Source organism: Rhea pennata, chromosome 11 (genome assembly GCF_028389875.1).
Source record: "Rhea pennata isolate bPtePen1 chromosome 11, bPtePen1.pri, whole genome shotgun sequence".
In the NCBI taxonomy this organism is placed as follows: domain Eukaryota; kingdom Metazoa; phylum Chordata; class Aves; order Rheiformes; family Rheidae; genus Rhea; species Rhea pennata.
Genome location: NC_084673.1, coordinates 23,943,446 through 23,968,052, shown reverse-complemented (window position 1 = coordinate 23,968,052; position 24,607 = coordinate 23,943,446). Strand labels below are relative to the sequence as shown.

The following is a 24,607-nucleotide window of genomic DNA, read 5'->3' as shown; positions in this document are numbered from 1 at the left end:
ATGCTCAAGAGCAATCATTTTGTTTCTGCTTAAGAACCCTTACAATTTTAATTCCTTTTGGACTTGTATTTGCTTTTGAGCACTATAACAGCACTATCTAGAGAGGCTGTGGAGTTTCCATGCTTGGTGATATTCAAAAGTCATCTGGACACAATCCTGGGCAACATGCCCTCGGTGACCCTGCTTGAGCAGGGGAGTTGGACTAAAATGATCTCCAGAGGTCCCTCCCCACCTAAGTCATTCTGAGGGGGGGAAGGAAAAAGGCGGCAGGAAAAAGGCGGCAGGAAAGGAAAGCAGAGTTGCTTTTCTTTTTCAAAGAAACAGCAACGGACAATCATCCAAGGCCATGCAAGCTTGGAACCAAGAATACTGTAAACAGGAGTTAGCATTTGCAGAAGAAAAAGATCTGCCCTTGGGGATGTACCTGATCAGAAATTTATTTATCCAGCCATGGAACACATTCTACTTTAATGTCTTAGCACAGCAGCTGATTTCAGTCTATGCTTAAGTAATTTCCTTCTCTATTCCCAATGACTGAGTTTCTACATGGCTCACCTGGAGGAATGTTAGCTCTCTTTCTCTTCTTGCCTGGGTCACCTCCATTCTCAGCTGGGCTTTCTGACACCCGAGGACCAGTTGCATTGCTGAACTGCAAAGATTTGTTATTGGCAGGATCAAAGGACAGCTGGTTTAAGCCTGAAAGAAAGAAATATGTTCAGACACTTTCTTTAAACTAGTTAGTGATGCTTCAGGACTGCAGTAATAAAAATAAAAATATATAGTTTTAAAACACCCAGTCCCATATACAACGAGCCCTTCAGGCCGCTGAAAGAACTTTAACTCCTGCTGCACTTGATCTTAATATTACACTGGTGTAAGTCTAAAACATTATTCACAAACATTACAGAATCACATAACAATTAAGGTTGGAAGAGACATTCAGAGATCATCAAGTTTAAACTCCCTACTCAAGCAGCATTACCGGGGCAGCGGGGTATGCTGCCCCGGACCCTATCTGGAGGGCTTCTGAACACCTCCAGGGATGGAGTCTCCACAACCTCTCTGGGCAACCTGTTCCAGGGCCCAGATAGCCTCATATCAAAGAAGTTTTTCCTCGTATTCAGATGGAACTTTCTGTGTTTCAGTTTGTGCCTGTTGCCTCTCATACTGTCACTGGGCACCACTGAAAAGAGTCTGGCCCTTTCCTCTTGACACTCTCCCTTCAGATGATAATACGCATTGATAAGATCCCCCCTCTCTTCTCTTCTCCAGGCTAAGCAGGCCCAGCTCTCTTTCTTTCCTCATGTGAGAGATGCTCCAGTCCCTTGGCCATCTTAAGTGGCTCTTCACTGGACTCGCTACAATATGAGAGAGACGTGGAACTACTGAAGAGTCCAGAATTGGACAGAGTACTCCAGATGTGGCTTCACCAGGGCTGAGTAGAGGGGCAGGATCACCTCCCTTGACCCACTGACAGCACTGCTACTAATGCAACCCACCACACCACTGGCCTTGGCCACAAGGAACACATCGTTGGCTCATGGTCACCTTGTTGCCCACCAGGACTCCCAGGTCTTTCTCTGCAGAGCTGCTTTCCAGCAGGTCAGCCCCCAGCCTGTCCTTGCATATGGTCCTGTTCCTTCCTAGATGCAGGACTTTGCACTTCCCTTTACTGAACTTCATGAGGTTCCTCTCTGCCAATCTCTCCAGCCTGTTGAGGTTTCTGTGAATGACAGCACAGCCCTCTGGCATATCAACCACTTCCTATTCCGCATCATCAGCAAACTTGCTGAGGGCGCACTCCGTCCCTTCATCTGGGTCATTAATGAAGAACAGGACTGGACCCAGTATTGACCCCTTGGGTACACCACTAGTTACTGGCCTCCAACCAGACTTTGCGCCACTGACCACAGCCCTCTGAGCTCTGCTGTTACTGGTCATCTTTGACATTCTGCCAACATATCAATACCCTTATTTTAAGGGCCACGGTAGTGAGAAGAACAGAATGCTCTGAGACACTTGGCTTCTTTATCAATAAGATCAGATTTACAGGTAAGTCAGGTTTATTCAAGAACAAACCAGAATAGTTCAGATTATACATACCACTGAGATCCCTTTTGCTTGTTTTTATGTCTTGGGCAGCTCCCACCTCTTTTCTCCTACTGTAACCTCTACTCCATGCTAAAAACTCCCAGTTTAGAATGGCTGCCTCCTCCCTTTCTCCCTCAGCAGTGAGGAGAGGGTACCGAGCAAAAGCTATATATTTTTTTTAGATCTGGTTAGCACAGCTAACAGCACAGTTTCATATCCAAAATTTGCTGTAAACAGAGACTCTTGATAGCAGGCTAGATGTAGGCTTTAGATAGAGCTGTCCATCCTACGAGCAGCCATTAAACACCTTAAGAGTCGAGTTACTCACAGAATTCTGGCAAATACTAACATAACTCACGTTTTCCTTGATGTTTCCCTCATCAGGATCCTTCCTAGAAGGCCTGGAACTTCTAGTCCCTACCTTTAAAATATCTACCTATTTATACAAAGGTCTATAAATGCCAGAGTAAGGTTTCAAAAAATAAAAGTAATTTTTAACATTTTCATTAGCTACAGAACACATCTTGAAATATCAAAATACTCCAAATATTCCTCAAAAATTCTTTCGCTGCTCAGAGATTTTTTTGTATTCCTTGAAGGTTTTGAGTCCCTTCACTCTGAATATTCATATCTTTCACAAGATACAGTATTTCTGCATTGAGTCTGAGCCTCATAAGAAATATCCAACAGTATGCTTACCACAAGCCTAAAGAAAAAGCAACAGTTAAGGATTAACTGTGAGGAGAGTTTCATTAAAGCAGAGGAAGAGCTTCAAGCAGGAAAGCAAATGCTTGCTGGCATGGTGGCTGTTACGTTGCCTCCCACCTTGCCACAAATCTCCACGCACTTAAGTGAAATGTATGGCTAAAGTCTGGACATCCATGTCCACAAAGCCTCAACAGGTTAGCAGTTATGTCAGAGAATAAAAGTGACTGATTTAGTGACTAAATAAATAAATAAATCTTACAACTACCAGCTACAGTCAATTAGTCATTAAATTGGTTACCATATATCTGTAAAAGATCTTGATGTCAGGTCCTGAAAAATCAGATGATGTATGGAAAACTCAGTTATGAAATAATAGAAGACAAAACTACAGAGGAACACAGCCTGCTGATGTGTAATTGATACAGTGAAAATGAGGAAAGGAATCAGGTTTTTTCCATCCAAAGAGGCATGTAAATGAGAGGGCTTTAAAGCCCTGAGACAGTTTTAGAGAAACACGTACACTGCACAGTTCAGGTTATAAAAGGACATGTTTGAGGAAATACTGTTTAGAGCTTTTCCTAAGACCACAGATGAGTATTATTGGGGAGGAATAAAATAGAATTGATACTACTGAATCCCAATCATATGGCTTATAAGTTAGGAGACAAAAAAAACCCATCTCTTCCATCTTAAGAGGCAGAGAGTGGCAGCCATCACAATTTGGAGATAGTGTTCAGGATAATTCTAGGCTACATTACCTTTTATATAATTGCCATCCACAGATCAGTGGTGGCCAAAATGCAGGTGATGATCAACAAGTTGCATTTAGGTGCCAATAGAATGTGGTCCCAACCTCTCATGGCTCTCTAAAATAGTTTGCTTTTCAAAACTAGAGGTAATGAGAAAAAAGCATTTTGTAAACAATTCCAAATAACTTTACTGGAGGCTTCAGAAATGCAGACTGTGGTGACAGAGAACTTAACAGTAACTAATAAATACTTTCTTCTCTTCTTGCCTTACGTAATTTCTACCTGAAAATATCCATACCTTCAGACACTGCCATTAAGCATTCCCCCAAATGCAGCTAGCTGAAGAATAATGAAGAAATACATATATATATATATATATATATATATATATATATATATATATATATATATATATACATATATAGCCATGCCTTTGGAGAGGCAAGTTAATGAGAGAATACCAAGAATGTCCAACACAGATGGGCACAGGACAGTATGCTGTGAGCACCTGTCGTAACAGCATTTTCAAGAATTCATCAAAAGTTTAACAACACAAACTTAGCATTAACTTACACCATATGAAGAAAGCACAAAACAGTTGTTGTTAACTGAAGAATACAAAAGCCTTAAAAAGTGGCCACAAGTTGGATACTTAGAGAGGTAACTTCTTTAGTTATCTAGATGTTATATCAAGGGTCCCCCTAGAGAAGGGGAACATGTGATCTTCCATATCTGCAAGGGAGCTCTCTTTCTTCACTGAATATTGAGGGAGTCCTCATAACTACATTTTGGACACTAAACTTATCTTCTAACACTAGGCTAAAAGTTGGCGCAATTTTGACATATTCCATTGTGCTGCACAACCGTAAACCTCAAGATAAGAGCATCATCTTTAGGACGGGGGTTCTTCCTGCAGTTTGAATACACAGGCACACTGACTCAAAACTGTGACACAGTTGCTGCTCTGCTTAAAAAAATCAGACAATGCTATCCAAAAAAAATAAGCACTAGTCTAATGCATCTCATGTCCTGCTGAATTACAGTGACACATCATAGTGACACAACAAATTTCTCACTGTAGTATTTTACACTGTTTCAACGTCAGAGGCTTTTCCGCTATACAAGGTGCTATGAAGGTCCCTACAAAAGGGCAGCGTTTTCAGAACTCTCACCGCTCTCAGGGCCTTGATAAAGACCGTATCTGCTGTTAAAAACTGAGTGCATACAATGTAAACCAGCCTTTCCTTCCAGTGCTATGGTCTTGGACTTCATTGAGATTTTTCCTTTTCACTCTTCTCAAAGATAGAAGCTTGAAAAAAAAAAAAAAAAAAAAGAAAGAAAGAAAAAGAAAAAAAAAAAGGAATGAGTTTGGGTATTTTGTTGTCATTGTTTTTAAACAAAGTAAATTGAGGAAACCACTTCCTATTAGGCTCTCTCAGTCACACCTACCATGGACAAGCTGTGCTGTCTGCATAATAAGTTAGCTTGTCATGGCCATAGTCTTATCAAAAACGTAAGAAATCACATTGGACTAACTACCAAAATCCAGCCAATGATCCTGAGTTTTCTAATTCTGGACAGCTTTGTATTGAATGAAGATGGAGCTCTGCAGTTTCCTGCTGTTCTAGATGACTTAATGAAAGCCTGCAGATTCCCCCAATCACCTAAGCATATAGGTACTGACAGCTTAAAGCAGCCATTCAGAATCTTTTGCAAGGAAGGACATCTCATAATAAACCAGCCTGTGTGTTTTCCCTCCAAACACCCATATGCATCAGAACAGCAAGGACTAGTTTGCTAGTATATGGACTGAGGCTTCAAATGCAAACTTATGAAGCTGACTTTTGATTTGGTACTTAACAGGCAGCAAAAATAAAGCTAAACCGGCATAATATGATCAGTGTGCCATGCCAGTGATTTAACGTGGTGCTCCATTCTGAACAAGACAAGGGTGATAGAAGTCCTGCTGAAAACTCCAGAGAGCAGGATCAAGACATGCCATCAAAAGAGGATGCATTTATAACTGTTGCACCACTGTCAAAAGAAGTAAAAGGGCAGCTTCAACAAGCTGTGCAACTGTCTTCACATAGTCCACCAGTGAAAGTAAGGCACAGTCTATGGGGCAAAAAGCATATATAGCAAAAATAACAACAAAGTAGTCTTGGTTTCTTGGCCAAGTCTTGGTATCTTCTCTGATAAGTAAAAGTGAATAGAATATTTCAGATCACATTGCAATGTCTTGCACTCCATCGATAACATTGATTTGAAAACAGGGCTTGAAATTACTGGAAGTATTATTAGCATGTCTGAAGCTATCTCAAATGAACCAAAAGTCCACTCAGAAGTTCAGATATGAATAAACAGCAGAGTGGACACCTACAAGGACTGGGAAATCCAATCATTCCCTTCTCCTGCAGCACATCCCAGAAGCACAAAACTGTTGGGGTTGGAAGGGATCTCTGGAGATCTATTCTACTCCCCTGCTTAAAGCAAGGTAAGCTAGAGCAGACTGCCCAAGACTGCATCAAGTCAGTTACTGAGTATCTCTAAGGATGGAGATTCCACAATCTCTCTGGACAACCTGTTCCAGTGTTGGACCACCCTCACAGTAAAAATAAATAAATAAAAATAAATCTGTGTATCAGTTTCCATCCTCCCTTGACCTGCTGGCAACACTCTTCCTAACACAGCCCAGGATGCCAGTAGTCTTCATTGCCACAAGAGCACATTGTTGGCTCATGGTCAACATGCTGTCCACCAGAACCCCCAAGGTCTTTTCTGCAAAGTTGCTTTTCAGCAAGGCAGCTCCCACACCATCCCTGTCCATGGATTTATTCCTCCCCAGCTAAGGGACTTCACATTTCCCTTTGTTGAACTTCCCCAGATTCCTGTCAGCACACTTCTATCCATTTATCAAGTCTGTACTTCATTATTTTGTCTATATGGGTGTTATGATAGAGAGTTACGGATCTACTATTACTACCAGGTGTCATCTTTCAGCTGTGAAAGTTTCTCTGAAAGAGGAGTTCTACATAAATGGTGGATGCACCCTGAGTCAGGAAAACTAGTTGACAGGCACATTATTCCAGAAGTGTGTCAATAGTGCCATTCAGAGAGTTAACTCTAAGCCATAAGCATTACAGTTTTGGTATCAGTCTTTACAATAATGCCATGGATTGGGGTTTCCTTCAAAAACAAACAAACAAAAAAACCCACATACTCCTAGGACAATTCTCAGCTTTGCGATCTTCAGTCACCTTTTCTCCTGGCAGGTCTTCTACAGAGACAGATTGCCATCAACCCCAAGCCTGAGAGAGCAGTCACAAATTGTCCTCTCTACAGTGCATCTAACTCCTCACAGGGCCTAAAACCACATAGAGAACAAACAACAAGGTTAAACACCATTTTTGTTACTGATCTTTGTCTCTTAAATCCATGAAGTTCACATTTTGAAGCACAACAGTCTAATTCACGAATAAGATACCCCTTTCAGGTCTGAACACTAAATTTTAAGTAAATCATGTGCCAACCTGCCAAACATTTGGCAAAGAGCTCAGCAAAACACACTATGGCTTAAATCACACAGCACCTCACACACGCTCAGGAAGACTGAGATGATGCTCATACATAATCACCCTTCAATTTTCCGAACCTGACAAACAATAGGTTTCACAGTTTGGGTATTCAGCATAACTTGAACCAAAAACATTAACATCAAACTGCTCATTCACTAGGGCAGAAAAAAAATTCCTTGCTCAAAGCTGGGGCATAAAAGCTCACAGTTGTTTAGCTGTCCATACCAAAGCAAAGAGAGTGTGAACCAGAAGATGAGAGGTAGGAGAGGAAATACCAGAATGAAGCATCCCCCTTCCTGGTAAAAAGCAGAAGCAGCAGCTAGAACTAGAAACCATAGCCCTAGCAAATAACCACAGCAAGAGGAAAGGAGGTGCCTGGGACAGCAAGAAGAAATTTTGCCAATGGCAGTAGAGTAGAAACATCCTTAGACACTGAAAGTTTTTAGAAACATGGTCATGAGGTGCAGTACCTATCACAGACAATATATCATATAAATCTCCTCACAAAATGACCTAAACCCAACTTGAGAGTACTCCTCTATGAAAGGTAGAAGAACTCTCACAAACTGTCCAAGGGTAGCTGTAATATAAGTTACAGTTCAGGAGTTTCTCTGAAGTCAGATGAAGTTCAGTGACATCAACAACTATGTAAAGGGTAAGGATGCGTTCAGCTCAGGATCACTTCAACAAATGCACTTCTGATTACCAAGGTCCATGCAATAGCTGTGAGAGTTGTAGGCACAACAAAGCAAAAGCACCATGAAGACAACTGGGAACACTTCAATCCTGGGACAACTGTCCACAGGCTTGCTCCAGCCACATTACAGATATCCCACTTCCCAAAAAAATTATTATTTATGGACTCTCCATTAAGTGTAATCTAATATGCTCTCTAACAGATGCAACATTTGATCCCTAGACATGAATGTAGCAGCATTTTTGTGCTGATATAAATTCAAGTGTCAAATTAATGCTCAGCTATGAACACAGTGCATGATCAAGGCACTAGTGCTAGGAACCCAGACCCAGATTCACTGTGTCATCAAGCCATGGCTTAAGTTGTGCTATTCCATTTTTTTCTGGAGCCACATTAAGATCAGATCAGTAAAGAGGTCAGAATTAAAATCCTCATTTTGCTCCCACTGGAGGGGTTTGGCTTTTGGAGTTTGTTTTGGATTTGTTGCTTTTCTTCAAATTCAAACCATGTAACAGCCATGTCCTACCAAACAACCCCCAAACAGCTATTTCATAAAATGAGGGGACGATATGGAAAAAAAAAAAGCTGAAATTATTGTAGTGCTCATAGGTTTCCAAAACAAGCAATTCATTTTCCTACAGCTTTTTCCCCAACCAACACATCAGAGACAAAAGATGCACTTCCTGAGATAATGCTGAGGTGGCAAATATACCTCCTAATGCAGGGATTCACAGGAAGAAAAAGTTTAAGGAGCTAAAATGCTATCGCTTCAGTCCAAGTCTGAAAATATAATAAATCAGGTGAAGAGAGAAGGAATGTTAGCACCCTGACTGTAAAAAAATCATTAAAAAACATTGCTTTTTTTCCTTCCAAATTATCATTTCCCGGTACAAGAACGGTTTTAGAGCTACCCTCTCATTGTATATACTCTTTTATTTTGCCTAGACATCTTCAAAAGGTAAAAATAGGACTTTCTTGGTTTTAAAGCTAACTTTTTGCATCTACAACTTAATCACTACATGCAAAGCACATGTTGCGAGTGCTTTGGAAGAGAAGCATGCTGTTACCTTTTAGAAGACTCAGACTAGATTTCTATTAAGTCAGAAATATTCAAAAGTTACAGAAGCTGCATGCTGATGAGATTATTACCTGCTACCTTTTTCTTTTCTTTGCAGGCACAGCATAAAACCAGACTAGCTCCTTCACAAACAAAAGTGAATTTTTTTTTTGTGTAGTGTTGTTTAGGATTAACATCAGAGAGGATGCAGTTAACCCACACATGACAGAGCGTGTAAGTCCTCCAAACAAGGACTTCCAGCATCCTGAGAGCTACTTTCACAAGCATTTTCCCTTGTGTTGTTCCAGGCCCTGTGAGCAGAGAAAGGTAGGAGCTGCTGCCATGTACATCAGTCAGTTACTTAAGAGTCTGCTTGGTCTATATAAACAGTCTGTGTGGAGACACCCACCTCATGATACACCTCTAGACCTCCATGTGAGCAGCTATGATTGGCAGTAATTCTACAGGTGTCTTCTACTCCCAAGAGCCTGGGGAGAGCCAGCACAAAGACACTTACCAGCCATCAGCTGGAAGCTGGCTAGGTATAAGCGATTCAGGGCAGGCAGCCTTAATGTTACCTGCAAGCATCTGGGGCTTTCCAAGAAGGTAACAGCTACCATCCACAAGTCCTTCCTCCTTGGGCATGTACAGCACATTCAATAACGAGAAGCATGGCGTCTCAGAAAAGCTTTGCTCTCACTCCCCCAAGACAGAGAAGGAGTAACTGACCAGCAGGAGAAAAGAGCAGCATTAAGAAGTGGGCAACAGAGGTAGTGTTACGAAGAATGGAGGCAGTATTAGAAAGTGGGCACTTTGCCTACTGCTGTCCTGCAGTTTGGAGTTTGCTCCAAGAATAAATCAAGCCAGAGAAAAGTCTTCCAATGCATGTTGGAATTCATTTTTCAGTAGCTCAATACCAGAATTGGGTGTTACTAAACCCTTGTTATGTCAATTTTGCACTCTAAAACTGGTAAATGCCACAGACAGCAACCACTTCCAGCATGGATTTGCCTTATACTGTTTCTCTGAACTGTGATTCATTTCAATCCATATCCTGCAAAAAAAACCCTCCTCTCCCAAGCACAGAGAAGGATATCAAAAGCTAGAAGAATCAACCATTACAGCTATGTGAATAGTCCACAGCATAAGCATTTTTCCTTTGCTCTGATCTTAACAAAGCATCCTTAGCTATTTTGAGGTGGTCAATTTGCAAAGGAAGGGGCCAGCACAGGAGTGGACTTCAGAGTTATACTGAAGCTCTCTGTAGAGCCAGATGGGAAACACAGAAATAAGCAGAGCCAGTAAATTGCAGCAAAATGTCATGTAGAAGCTAAGAAGGAACAAAACAGGGCTTTTGATGATTGTCAGACTGATGTCAGCAGTTTGAGAAAACCACATATGGCACAGGCTTTAGTGCACTCTTCACCTCCAGGCATAGCCAATCTCTCTAGGGATTTTCAGAAGAACATACTTTTAGAAGCAAAGTATCAGGAGTTGCCACAATGGAGTGACTAAATCCATCAGCTGGACTAGAAGATGCCTTAATTCCTCACTAGGAAAATGGATTGAGGAAAAAAAAGTGATGCTTCAGGGCAAGTAGGAAATAACTATGAGCAGGTCTTCCTCAAACAGCAGCATCAGGAGCAGTAGGTTTCTGTAGGTGGTTTTTACATCTGGAAGTAGATGCTGAGTTGCACCTATTCAAATTTTAAGGCATACGGCAGTCTCCTGCTGGTACTAAATAACATTAATACTGCACAGATTTGCCAATCACTTTCAACAGACATTGATCTGAGTCTGTGCTGATGCTATATATGGCTGTAGCTTTCACAGCACAGGTTTAGAAAGGGCCTGAACAGAGATGGGAAAGATCTGAATGTTCCAGGCATAAATCAAGAGAAGTATCTATCCTTACTGCGTCCTGTGCCAGAGACTTGACAGTACTTCGTTTTGCAACTATAAGCTCCTGCTAACAGAACTTCATCATTTAGCTTTATGTACATTAAAGATCGGTGCAAAGGAAAAAAAAAAAAAAAAAAAAAGCTTATTTTTAATTAAAAAGCATTGTTTTTACACATAATTCTTATTACCAAGGGCTGAACATGCTGGCTGGCAACATTTCTACGTGGAAGGTGAGTTTGTACAGCTCATTGTACACGGGTTCTTATGGCAGGACCACTTAAAACAGTATCACAACAGGGTTTACACTTCAAGAGTTTTGCAAGACAATCATCCCTGATGGGTTTACGAAAATTCAGTCACATGACAACACAAGCTCTGTCCACAAGTGCCATGCTCTAACAGCAATCTTGTTACTATCATCATTCGGACTCTCAAACATTTCCTGATGTTCATCTAGTTAATAAGAAAAAGCAGGTACAAAGATCCATGTCCCCAAAATTCTAAAAAAAGAGTAGTGAGTGGAACCATGTCTTCTATATGCCTAAAAGCATTTTTTAATCTCACATTTAAATAGTGTATATAGATTATACCACCAACCAAGCTTAAGTTCTCCTTGAAGCAAGTGAAACAGAAGAACTGAACTGACACAGGCTTTACTATAAATATGGATTTACCTTTTGCCAACATTGGCAAATACTTGAAACAAAGACTGCACTTCTAAACATGCAAAAAAGGGATTGATATTCAGGTGGAACAATTAGAAAAACTAGATGCCAGAACACAAACTGCTATCTCTACTACTTGCTTTAAGGTCTAAAGACATGCACTTCAGGAAAAAAAGAAAAAAAATAAAAGTATGTATCACATCTCAAACTGCAACAATCTTATAGAAGAAAAAGAAAAGAAAAAATAACAAGGCTCTGCAGTTACATTTTGATGTAAAACATTTGCTTTCTGAGCCTACTTCCCAAATTAGAAGCTACTGTCTGGATTGTGCACTCTTTTCTACTGTACTCCTGACTTAAATATTGTGGTTAGAACTTTATAATTATTAGATTAACAGATAAGCATTTGACATAGAAGATTGCTAAGCATACTGAAGCAGCAGTCATGCCTTTGTTAGCTATCTTGTCAATCCTATATAATTCTATATTCTATCAATGCTCACCTAGCAAGTATCACAGAAAAATGCACTTTCAAGAAAAGGAGACAAAATATATACTTTACCTGTGTACTGTACCAGAAACATGGCAAGGTGCTGATAATACTTAAATATTTCAGCCACTTTTCCTACCACTCTCAGCTTTAAAATTTTTCTTTTTTTTTTTTTTTTTTTTTTTTTTTTAATGGCGGCGTTAATTTCAGGTCCTACCCAAGCCTTCTGTTTTAGCTCAGCTCCATGCAAGCCACTGAGCTCCAGCACTGAGCACAAAAGGAAGGCAGATCCTAACGCCAGTAAAACTACCACTTTGCTTCCACAAAAGCAGGCAGGGAAAACCCAGGAATCAAGAGCATACATAGGTTGGGACTAGAGCTTACAAAGCGCTGCTGCATGTGTTACCATCAGTCTCCAACGACTGACACTTACAGGCTGATTTTTGAATGCAGGGGAAGGAGGAGAAAGAGCAGGTGGAGAAGTGATTAGCAGTATGTACATCTGAATTTGCAAGGGATTTCATACATCAGTGCTTTAAACACTGGTATGCAGCTAAATAAACTGATCTGCATGCCTGAGATTAGTTGCCTTTGCACAGGAAGATTAAATTCCAGTAATCCTTGAAGATAAGGGGCACACAGCTCACTTTCCTTCACTCTGGAAGCTCATACTCAAAAGAAACATTAACTTCAGACAAGCTAATGATTCTAGGAGGGCACTGTAAGAAAAATGAAAAGTCATTTTATTTGAATCTGACACCTTGATATTCAGCCACACTAAAGTAATTCTGCCACGTTTCCAAGTAAATGGTGTCTATTCATCATTTCATGTATTCACAGTTACTCAACATAAATGCACAGAGACTTGATCAAGACATGTATGAATTGTGTTGAAGCAAAGATCTTGACTCATTTTGGTTTAGTGTTGTACAAAACCCCCTCAAAAAAAGAAAAAAATTATTTACCACAGTACATGTTTACAGATACAAAAGCACGCATTAGTCTTTGCTTCCCTGTGGTTCACCAGTCCTCACAAAGCCTGTATATCCTACTCACCATGTCAGCTTGATACAGATTCCACAGTATGAGTATTCTTAGGATACTCGAATCACTCAACCAAACCACCTTCCCTTTCGACACAGCATCCAGAAATTGCTCAGCACTAACCCCTGGATTTAGAGAATGTATATAGCTGGTACTCTGGAAGCTAAGGTGCACAACACAGAGTCTCAATCCTCCAAAAGGAATCTGCTTAATCATAGATAGCTCATAATTCAAGCATCCAGAATCCTCCCACTACAAACAGGAATAAGAGGGTTCTCTCCAGAGGCCATACTGCCAACATCACTCACAGCATGCTCCAAAAAGAATACATGTGCCTTTGTAAAAAATGCTCAAAAGCTCAGATTTTGAGGACATGATCAAAAATACATATATGAAAGGCTCAGAGCAAACATCTATTATTTCTATCTACACTGTTTTTAGTTTCCATTGCCTCAGCAGAATTCTTTAAAAGCAGAGCCGCCACACTCTATTGATGAAAGGATGCTGGACTAATGGAAACTCTGACACAGACTTACTGATTTTTTTAAAAAAAAAGACATGTCCCAGTAAAAACTCCACTCGAGTCAGTAGCCAGAATCACCACAAAATCTTACTGCAAAAATCAGGACTGAAGGATAACTGCTGCTCCCCAGACAAGGACCTTGTAGGGGGCAGAAGCAACCTACGCACTGTGAGACAGCCACAGAACCAGAGTGAAAACCAGGATGGCTAGGTCTTAGCTGACAGAAGAGCAGCTGGATGTGATGGGAAAGCACCACTTTGGAACGGACACATTGGCACTGGAAGAATGTCAGCAGAAAAATTGGGGATTAGGGCAGAATTCTCACACCATCTTTGGAAGGTATACAGAATGCCTCTCTAGCAACACCTTATCTTTGAAATCACTTGGAGCTTGAACTTCATCCCTTCCATGAGCTAAAGTCACTGACACCAAGAACGTGACCTTAAACTAAGAAACCTGACCTTATAGTGGCTCTGACAGAGCTTTCAACAACTTAATATAAGAGGTTTTTTAATTAGAAGCTACTAAACCCCTCAAATATAACATTAAGAAACAGAAAAACCAACTAGTCACTCTTCAGAGAGGGAAAGCTTTGAAAGGCTGGAGTAATAAGGAACCAAGGTTTACCAGATAAACACCTACCTCAGACTGTAGCACAGCAATGGGATGGCATGTGAAATGCTAAGGCAATGTTCTGCAGGCCTTAAAAAAATATGATGTCTAATTACTGGAACTGTGCAAAGCAAATACTGGGGAGCTAGAAAGTGGAGTGTGCAAATCTGCCGCAGTCAGAGGATTTTTATGGATTTGGGCTGCTGAAGACTTCAACACTCACTTTTGTCTGGTTACTGGTATGAGCGTGCCAGAGTCTAATAGCACTTGCTATGCACAGAGTTAACTTAGAAGAACAGACATAGCTTGAGTAAGTACAAGCTGAGGTATACAGCCAGGTAAGGTTGAGTTTGTCAGGTCTCCAGAAGACAGAACATAACCAATTACAGCTAGGAGGTGAGAAGCTGCCATCACCTTTCCCCTGGCCTCGCTGACCAGCCATTCTTGGAGAGCCAGGCTTGTGTAGGAGGCAGCCACTCAAGCAATTTCCTTACACTTGACTAGCTTTTAAAACCTGCCTGCAGCCCCCATCTTTGAGAATCATCACCCTTCATTTCTCCATCCCTTTTGACTGTTTACTTCAATAACTAAAAAGGCAGTCTAAAGACTTCAAATAATACATGAAATAAACCTTCCAAACCAGCTTTCCCTCTCTCCTCTCCTGCAAAACATCAAGGAACCAACTACTAAAGATATCGCCACCAGCAGGAATTCTCTTGATACGCTAAAGATTTCCAAGTCACTGTTGTGGGCAAAGCCATACTACTGCCTGGGACAAGCACACTCTGCAAAGCAACGATCGCCACGCCGCAACAAGGCCACCTCTTCCACCTTGCACTTCTGGGCTATGCATTCTCCACACGCACTGTAAAGCTGGCCACAGAAGGGAGCTGCTTGCAAGCAGTCTGGCGCTGCGGTCCACCAGCTTCCAAGCCGCGACAGAGCTGCTCGCAATGCAGTAGCACTAGGATCGAAAAAATAAGACTTTGGGAAGAGGAAGATAACAGCCGCCCTCTGCTACCATCTATTTTGTAACCGAGGGAACCTGCTAAAAGAAATGTTCCAATAGCAGAAGTTAAATTAACCCTCCACAGGGCAGCGAATAGCATAGGCACACTCAGACAAGGGCGGCGCTGGACGCAGCAGCGCTGGGCCGCGGGCGCCGCCGGCCCCTTCCCGGCGCTGCACCGGGCTCGCAGCAGGGAGGCGCCGCGCGGGGCGGAGCTCAGCGCCTGCGGAACGCTGCGGGATGAAACCGAAGGCGAGGCCGGTCTCCACTCGCCACGGCCCGGCCCGGCCCGGCCCGGCCCGGCAGGCAGGCAGCCCCCGCCCAGGTGCAGGCCGCCGCCGCCGAGCTTTGCAGGGAGGCAGCCTGGGCGGGGGGGGGGGGGGAGGGGGGCAGCGCCGCCGCCGCCGCCCCCCCAACTCCGTACTCACCGCCCAGGCCGCCGCCGCGACCACCCTCAGCGAACATCCGCGCCGCGGCGCCCAGCAGCCCCTCCGCGCCCGCCCCCGCGCAGCCCACCGGCGCCGCCCATTGGCTTCCGTGTCGCTAGGGGGCGGGGCCGTGCGCGCACAGCACGCCGGGACGCTGGCGCTTTCGCGGGCTGCGGCTGCCCACGCTGCGGAGGCGCTGGGGCGAAGGGGTTGGGTAGCGCGGCGGCGGCCCTCGGTGCGCCCGCCCAGGCGGGCAGAGGGGCTGGCGTCCTCGCTGCAGGGGCTGTTCTCCTGCATTCCTTCCTCTCGGCCCCGGGCCTAGCCCGCCCTCCTCCCAACCCGTGGTGCTCGGTGAAGGGGGAAGGCACCAGTCCTTGCTGCACTTCTGTCCCGCTTCCCGGCCCAGCCCGCAGGCCCTGGCCCCTTCGTGCCCACCCCGAGTCTCCACTGCCATCTTTAGTCTTCTGCCTGCACATCCAGTATCGGTACTGGGCCTCATCGTGTACCCCTGGCCTCACCCCGCAACCCTGAGCCCACTCCTCTGGGGTCACCGCCAGGCCTCACCCCGCAGCCCTGAGCCCACTCCTCTGGGGTCACTGCCAGGCCTCACCCCGCAGCCCTGAGCCCACCCTTCCGGGGTCACCGCCAGGCCTCACCCCGCGGCCCTGAGCCCACCCCTGTGGGGTCACTGCTGGGCCTCATCCTGCAGCCCTGAGCTCACCCCTGTGAGGTCACTGCTGGGCTTCATCCTGCAGCCCAAGCCCATCCCTTCAGGGTCGCTGCTAGGCCTCATCCCGCATCCCTGAGCCCACGTCTCCAAGATCACCACCAGGCCTCATCCTGCGGCCGTGAGCCCACCCCTAATTTGGGTTGCCAAGGCACAGTAGGAGAGCACACGAACTGCACCACAAGCACATTGGTGTCCACGTCCACCAGCCTTGGCAGGACCCCTGCTGCAGTGCTGGACTCCTCTGTGTAACCAGGAACACCAATCAGAGCTGGCAGAAATGTGATTTATTCAGCTGATATGACAGCAAGTAGCAGAACCACTCCACCATCTTCTCTTCTCCTCTCATGGCTTCAGGGCAGGAATAATCCTGTCCCTTCCCTCCTCTCCATGGCCCCAGACATGCTTCCGCCTTCCAACCATACTTCCGTAGCTTCTGGGTGCTGGGGCAATGCACAACACTGGGTAGCAGCAAAGTCACTGCATGGCTAGTGCAACAGTGGTACAGTAGGGATATAGATGCTCTCTGGGACAAGAGATGAAAGCAGACGTGGTCTTGCACAGGGAGCAGGAATGGCTTAGGCAGGAGATATATCTCAGGAATCAAGCTCTGACTATCACTGTCTGCAAGCACCTGCCCCCAACCCATGGCATGGATAGAGGAGATACAGAGCATCTCCTGGTCAGCACCAGAGTGCAGGATGCTCAGCGAGGGATGGGTCCTCCACCACAAGGAGATTCTCCATGTCCAGCAAGAGCATGTCCTCTGGAAGCACAAGAGCTGGGCAGAAGCATATTCCTCCCCATCCAGGTCACTACTCTAAGTCCCTGCAGCATCTCTGGCACTGGGGAGGCTACCTGAGCCATGATCCCCAGTGCAGATGGAGAAACCATGCTGGCTGCAGGCCTGCACAGCCAGCAGTACTGCTCCTGTCCTCACACTTGAGATTTGCAGTCTCATGTGGTCTTGTGCCTAGGCACAAACACTGCCCCTGGCCAGGCCTGCTTTGGGGTTGTGGGCCGCAGCATAGCAGCAGAGGCAGTAATCAGCACGCACGAGAAGTAGCATCACTTGCAAAGCATTCCTTTTCCCATTTGGATTCCTACACGCAACACCGTGTGACGTATTTTGCAGGGAGGCAGAGGACAGCTTGGGCATTATTAGATGCTCAGAGAGGATGGGTCAGCTTTGCAAAGCCACAGCTGGCAGAACTCAGGAGCTCCTGGGCCTCACCAAGAACAGACAGCAAACACATCATACAGACCAGATAACACACTAATCCCCAGAATAGATTCAGTCTAGATCCACTTACTAGATCCACCTACAAGGTATCAGTTCACCCACAGAGCCAGCTCTGCTTTATGTAGGCCTTATCTCAGGCTCATCACCAGGAGGTACAGCCAGGAGCAAGCTCTGCCACATAGTTTTGGTCTCAAGCCTTTCCCAGGCAAAGAGGTGAGTGCCGTGACAAGCCTTGTGTTCTGTAGGGTGCTTTTTGTTTGTTTCTTCTTCTGGGATGAGGTAGGCCTTAGGACCAAGGTAGATTCTGGCTGCAGACTGGATAGAGTCCTGAGCTTTCATATCTAGCAGTGGGGCGAATGGCAGAGGTGGAAAATTGCCATTTTGTGCATGAGATCCTCATTTTCAGATTAGGATGAGTTCTTATCCAAGAAGCCTGTTTTAAGGAATGTTTTCTTGCCATGTGAATTAAATGGACATGATTTTACAAAAAGCAATTAAAAGTCACCATAGCCTTTGGCAGGGTCAGTGGTCTGAACATCACCACAGTGTGATGAGACATGCAAGTGCTGTGCGCTCCCATCAAATGAGTCAGTGTGTAGGATCCCTCGCAGGCCCCAAATCTAGCCCTAAACCCTAGTGGGACACAGCAGCTCTTCTGTGCAGGGCTTTTCCCAGCTTCGAGGCAGCCATTCCTCTTGTTCTCCAGTTCAGCTCAGTACTCTGCCAGTCACTCATTAACTCACTTTACAACCTAAGGCAACCAGCAACAGTGCAGCCTGTGCTGTCCTGCAGCTCTCCCAGGTGTGCAGCAGGCTGTAGGACTGTCAGTTTGTTTTAGGTAGCTCAGTGACTGGCAATACTTGTGGTCCAGGACAGATATAGGCTGTGCACACACCTCCCAGGCTCCAGCCTCTGCCACCTGAGTGCTGCACCTGGCCAAAGGGCTGAAGACAATGGAGCTGATGCTACAAGAGGAGCCCTGCCCCAGGCACCTGGGGCTCGTGGCCCACAGAGCTGACATGGCAGGCAGACAGGAGGGCAAAGAAGGCTTCCATCTCTGGACAGGGGAAGCTGGATAGAGATGGAAAAAGGCTCATAGCCCGTGGGGCCAAGCAGCAAGGGTTTCGTCCCAACAGTCACCAAAGCCAATGTGTGCCCCAGGCACCTGCAATTTGGGGTGCCTTGGAGCTGGTGTCAAATGGGCTATGCTGTGGCTGCATGGGGTTACAGGCAAGCTTGAGTTTGGCCATGCCAGTGTCTGAGAATTAGCATCCAAAGTCTGGCCCACCCTGTCTGAGAGCCCATTCCCATCTGGCAGGCCTGAGTTCATGATTGTGATGGAGGAGATGAGCTGAAAAGCTGCTCCTTACCATGTCAGTCCTGGAGCCGCAAGCAGGACACGGTGGGGAGGGACTTGGTGCCTCTGCTGGGGAAACCAGGGCTATTCCCCAGGTGAAGGAGGACTCTCCTCTTCACACTGGCAGCCAGCTGGGAGAGCTGCAGACGCACGTCCTTCTGCCAATAAGAGTAGAGCAGAGGATTCAGGAAGGAGTTACCCAGTCCCAGCAGCCAGAGGTAGTTCTCAATAACTTTGTAGGGGAAGCACTCGGGGCACATGGTCTGCACAATGCTGGCAATGAAGAACGGCAACCAGGACAGTGTGAAGCACCCAGTGAGCACAGCCACTGTGCGCATGGCCTTCATGTCACTGGTAGCATGGGATGGGGGGCAGCCCCTCCCCAGTCCCGCGTGTTCCACCTCCCGGATGTGCTGCACATGCATGGCTGCGATTTTCAGCATGTCACAGTAGAGGTATACGAAAAGAAAGAGCGCTGGGAAGAAGCCGACGCAGAAGATGGCGAGCATGTAGCTTGGGTGGAAGACTCCGAAGAAGGTGCACTTGTCCTCAGTGGAGGTCTGCTGAAAGCTCGGGGCAAGGACTGGGAGGAAACCAATGATGGCAGCGAGCAGCCAGAGTCCCACCAAGCGCACTCCGACCCGCAGGCCAGTCACCAGCTGGAAGTAGTGGAAAGGCTGCCTGATGGCCAAGTGCCTGTCACAGGCAATTAGTGTCAGGGAGAGGATGGAGGCAGCAGAGGAGGAAGTCACAAAAGCCATTCTCAGAACACAGAAGGTCTGGGTATGATAAAAGGGCTGGGAAAGCTCATCCATGACCAGACCCACAATCGTGAAGCCAACCATGGAGTCTGCGACGGCCAGGTTAAGGACAAAGTAAAGCCCATTGCAGCTGCTCTTCTGGATGAGGCGAAGGAGGGCAATGGCCACCAGCGCGTTAGTGGTGATGATGAGCGAGGCTAGCACAGCAAGGATGAGTCCGAAGGCTGAAATGGCCATGGCTGTCCCCCACAGGGCATGGCCTAAGGACAGCGTGGTCCTGATGTAGTTCTAAGGCATCCCTCCCATCTACGGCCTTCCAGCTCACATAGCTCAGCTCCCTGCTGATGGGAGGCAGCAAGTGTGGCTCTTCACCCTCCAGGCAGTGCAGCAAAAGCTCTTGGTGCGGTGGTATCTCTCTCAGGCCAGGAAGTCAGGGAGCAGAGCTCTGCTCTGCAGCTGCCTGCCAGAAGTGACTGGTGTGCTCCCAGCGCCTGCCGTGCCCACGGAGGTCCCTCCCCTCAAGCCACGTTTCCAGACAACCCTGGAGCAGGGCAGTGAGCAGGGAGCACCTGGACAGGAAGCCTGCACAAGGCCGTGCCAAGGCTGCTCTCTTATCAAACATTCTGCTTGTGCTCTCTCAGCTCCTGACAGCATCCCAGTAGCCCCTGCACACTCAGCTTCAACATCTCCCATCCCAGGGCCACCACCATCAGCCTCTCCAGCATCTCTCTTTCCGTGTGGCCATGAGAGGCCCATATGGACACAGGGACCATGCCCTGCCCACTCCTTGTCTAGTGGTGCTGCTGTGATAGCACACAGGGAACTCGGCATCCCCAGCCAAGCACTGAGGACTTGGGTAGGACTAATGTCCTGCTTTTGACCCAGCTGCTGATAAAAGAGGCCAACAAGCAAAGGGAGAGCTATATAATCCCACTAGGATGCATAGGTGGCTCATAGGGCCTCTGCAGGGTTGCTGCCAGACCCAGGGTGATCTTTTCCTACAGGGACCAAGGAAACCATGCTAATGCTGTGAAATAGAGCACCACAAGCCGCCACTCCTGCCTCATGAGCTGGAAAGATCTGAGCTGCCAGGAAACAGGGAAGGTTCAGGCCTTGCTCTGTCAAACAGTAACCTAGAAAGAGCATGCTGCCAGGGAGAGGCTGAGAGCAGGCCTGGGGGAGGACATAGCCAAGAGCACGGCTCCAGGACTGGCCAAGGGCAGGGTGCAGCCAAAGGGATAACACAACTCCATGCTGTCCAAGGACAGGACATAACCAAAGAGCAAAGTGCAGATTCTGCAGCAGGGAATGAAGATGCAGCAGAAATATAAAGCATGGGCACCATAACTCAGGCCCTTGGTAATGCACTAGGTCTGCACAGACTAGGAACAGGATGGCACTAGAACCTGGAGCCAGCCTGCTCCCCCCACCAGGTTCAACCCTGGACTGCAAGGAGTCTCCTACAAGGAGGCATTCTGGCAGCCTCAATCCTGACAGGCAAGAGGGCCCAGCTCCCATGGGATGGAGGGGGATAGGAGGCTAGATGGAGAGAGGAGAAATGGTAGGAGAGTTAGAGGAGAAAGCGCAAATGTAAACTAGAGGTGCTGCCTCCCCCAGAAGCACATCCTTGCCCGGTTCCATATCCAGCGCCACATAGCTCACAGGACTGGCCTACCCTGCAGGGGCTTCTCCATCCCCCTTGGCCAGAACTGAACAGGCATTTTCGCAGCACAGCATAAGATCTCTACCTCTGAGAGACCACAACAGCCACCTCAGCAGTGCTTCCTTCTCCTCACATGACTTGGTATGTTTTCTTCACGATACCCCTCTGCAGCTCGTTGCTGCCAGCGTTCCCTATTATAACCTTGAATACTTTCTATCATGACCTTTATTGGAGCCTGACAGGCATTTTCCTTTTATCCAGCATCAGCCTAGTTTCTTTCATTGCTTTCGTAAAGGACTTGATCAAAATCTTCAGAAAATCCAGATATAGCTGATCCACTCCACCTTCCTGGTTCAAAAGCCTCCCAGAAGATTTGGAGCCTGGATTCCTCCTCCTCCATCAGCTGATTGTTCCTGCAGCACATATCGTAGTCTTTTGCATCTTGAGTCTTCGTTATAGTGTCTACCAGTGTGGCACAGGCAACAGCTGGTAGTTTGCTGGAACTTCCCCAAACCTCTTTCAAACCCTGTCTGCACCTTTGACTCTTTCCATTCCCTAATGTGAGGGGAACTTCAAATGAGAGACTACAAACAGGAGCTTTGGCGATTTCAATCCTGAGGTTCCCTGACAATTTCGAGTCACCTCAGTCCAGCCCTCTGCTCATGTTCAATTAATAGCCCATCCCCTAGCCTCTTCTGCCAATGTTTTAGCTCGAGACTGGTTTCCCATGCCACCCTATCCAAAGTCTCCAACAGAGGAATCACTCTGAGCTATTCCAAGTGACAATGTTCAGCTTTTCTGCTGTGGTCTTTACTTCTTCGAGCACTTTTTATTCCTTTATTGTCTACCAGTCCCAAACACTCTCTCCTGGCAGGTTTCTGCATTCTATGCAAAGAAGCACGTAACATTAAATATAATGTACCAGGGACCATGCATGGAGACAGGTCCTTTCCAGTGCCCATCTTGGATGAGACCTATATTTATCCTGAGACTCTCACCCTCTGATTTTTGGTTTATCCTTTAAATCTCTCAAGTAGAATGAAGCTGCTTAATTCACTGTTCTGAAATTAAATGGGAACACAGAAGAGTTTTCTAAGACAGTTATAGCTCAGTACAAAACTTTGCCCCCCACCCCAGGCAGTTTGCTCAGCCCTTGGTTTAAAAACACCACTCCATTTACCTTTTAACCCAAATCTCTGCCTTGCCATGCAGCAGCATGAAATCCATATTGGCACACCTTGGTTGAAAAAATGCCACAGCACCCTGCAAGACGGTGCAGCAATGAAGGCAGCAAGAGGGTAGTGTCTGTTGGCATTAACACATACCACTCCACTGATTGCGGGGCAGCTCTGGCCCTGGAGAGCTCAGACACCCCCAGTTCCCAGGGCAGTAACAGGATTTGCGTCAACACACCTTTAACAGAACTGAGTACACATACTGCTCACTTAGGCTCTCACATGTTACTCAGCACAGTTAAAAAAAGCTTTAGAAAAGGAAGACCTAAGCTTAAGCAAATAAGATAAATGTGTTCAGGGAGTGCTTCTAGGAAGGACATTCTGAGGCAAAGAACTTCCTTAGAAAATACAAGATCTCTAACAGTGCTGTCCCCTCGCACAAGCAGTTTACCGGGGGATTTTTTGTTTGTTTGTTTTAACGCCTATCTAAACACTGTATTTTTCATCACCTGAGAAACCAAAAGTGACTCTGTTTTTCTCCCTTGCCAGGGCTGCAAAGGCAAGATGTTTTCTGCATGAAGGGGTTTATGACCATCTTCAGAAAACACCTGGCGCTGTGCCTAAGTAAGGCAGCACTCATAGCCAGCCTCTGCCTCACCGTCACGTATGCAGAGATCATCAGTACCAGCAGCGGTACATTTACTCATGGTTACTGTTGACAAAGCAAGGCAGATGGACATGGACATTTATGACAGCTAATTAAATCAACAGCTCAGGTAAGCAGTGTCTCCAGGGGCTGGGGACAACTCAGACAAGTGGAAGGAGCATCTCCAAAGCCATCTCAGCAGGGCTGATCAAGCTGAAGAAACACTGCAAAGAGTCTCTCTTCAGTGCTTTCCAGCTGAGAAGTGCAAAGAATGACATAGCCACGGGGATATTCTTTACATATTTCTAAAGGAGCTCATTGCACCGGTCTAAAGAAAATGAACAGGATAGCAACTGCTAATACTGAAAACTTGTTGGAGGATCACTCGAAAAAAATTACAACAGCAGCAATACCCCATGGAGCTGCAAACAGAATGTTGTTCCAGAGCTGATGTTATGGCAACACTGAAGAAAGGCCGAAGAATTTACTTAAGATTTTACTGCAGTTAAAATAAATTTCTTGTATAGACTTGTATTCATCCATACAGAAGTCCTTATTTAATTTTTGATTTTTAGAAATTCTCTTCAAGAGTAAAGCTAGGGGAGCACATGAACCTTTTCCACTTCTTTTAATCTGCTTCCAGTTTCTGGCAGCTTTTAAGTATAGTTTAACTCTGAAAATGACCCTCCCAGCTGATGAGCTCTGCTCCTATATGAATACCTCTTTGCTGCAAGACCTATAAACAATTTTTTCCTCCTTTTTATTCCTTCTGCTCCTGCATAGTTTATTGGAGTCATCTTTCTCCAGTTTTACCTTTTACAGTTAACACAGTATTAAGATGCCTTTGCAAAACCACAGAAAAGGATTATCTTATTTGTCAGGGCTGAATTAGGTTCAATGTCCCTTGTTTGATTTGCATGGATGGAATCTCAGCTTACAGCACTCCCAGATAGAAAGCACTGCTGTATAGCACGTAGGACCTTCATCCAAATTCAACCTGCCCAAAAAGGTGAAAGAGAATAGGAACATAAAACCTGTTTGCTTTCACATCCATATATTTAAAAGAACAGAAAATGATGATCATAAATACCTTGCTTGCTGTTCTGTTTAGCACTAGCCATGCTTCAGACACTATTTTAAAGTAACAGGACATCTAATTTCACTTTTAAATTGTTCTGCATTGCCTTAAAAATAACATAAGTAAATCACATAAGGCAGACTGAGGTTTTGCAAAACAGAGCTGACAGTATAGCATAATTTTCTGATGCTAACAATGAACTTGTGTTTTAGAAATATTTCTAATATAATGAATCCTTGACCTATTTAAAAAGATTATTAGAAAAAGCCAACATATACTTTGGGAAAAAAAAAAAAAAAGATATGTATGTCCTGAAAAAAATGCTTCTGTTCTCTCCAAAGGCAGACACACCATCTGCTCTGAGAACTACACCTGCAGTAAATCTGCACAAACACAAACTCATGCCA

At 45.5% G+C, this 24,607-nt stretch overlaps 2 protein-coding genes across 2 annotated transcripts in view; both read right to left on the bottom strand.

Annotated features, from left to right (window-relative positions):
• Positions 1 to 15,642, bottom strand: part of ENOX2 (ecto-NOX disulfide-thiol exchanger 2) — a 63,651-nt gene extending 48,009 nt beyond the window's left edge. Inside the window, exons 1-2 of the mRNA XM_062584848.1 lie at positions 15,551 to 15,642; positions 556 to 696 (exon numbers count right to left, since the gene is read on the bottom strand). Of these exons, the coding sequence (XP_062440832.1) occupies positions 556 to 696; positions 15,551 to 15,587 (178 nt within the window). The 5' untranslated portion in view covers positions 15,588 to 15,642. The remainder of the gene's footprint in view (positions 1 to 555; positions 697 to 15,550) is intronic.
• Positions 15,643 to 18,894: 3,252 nt separating this feature from the next.
• Positions 18,895 to 19,875, bottom strand: GPR119 (G protein-coupled receptor 119). Its single transcript, XM_062584977.1, has one exon. It carries the CDS (start codon positions 19,873 to 19,875, stop codon positions 18,895 to 18,897), a length of 981 nt encoding a protein of 326 aa, XP_062440961.1.
• Positions 19,876 to 24,607: the final 4,732 nt, after the last annotated feature.

What these genes read in the sequence shown, in the direction of transcription:
- GPR119 (XM_062584977.1), bottom strand. Translation starts at nt 19,875, where the DNA reads ATGGCCATTTCAGCCTTCGGACTCATCCTTGCTGTGCTAGCCTCGCTC.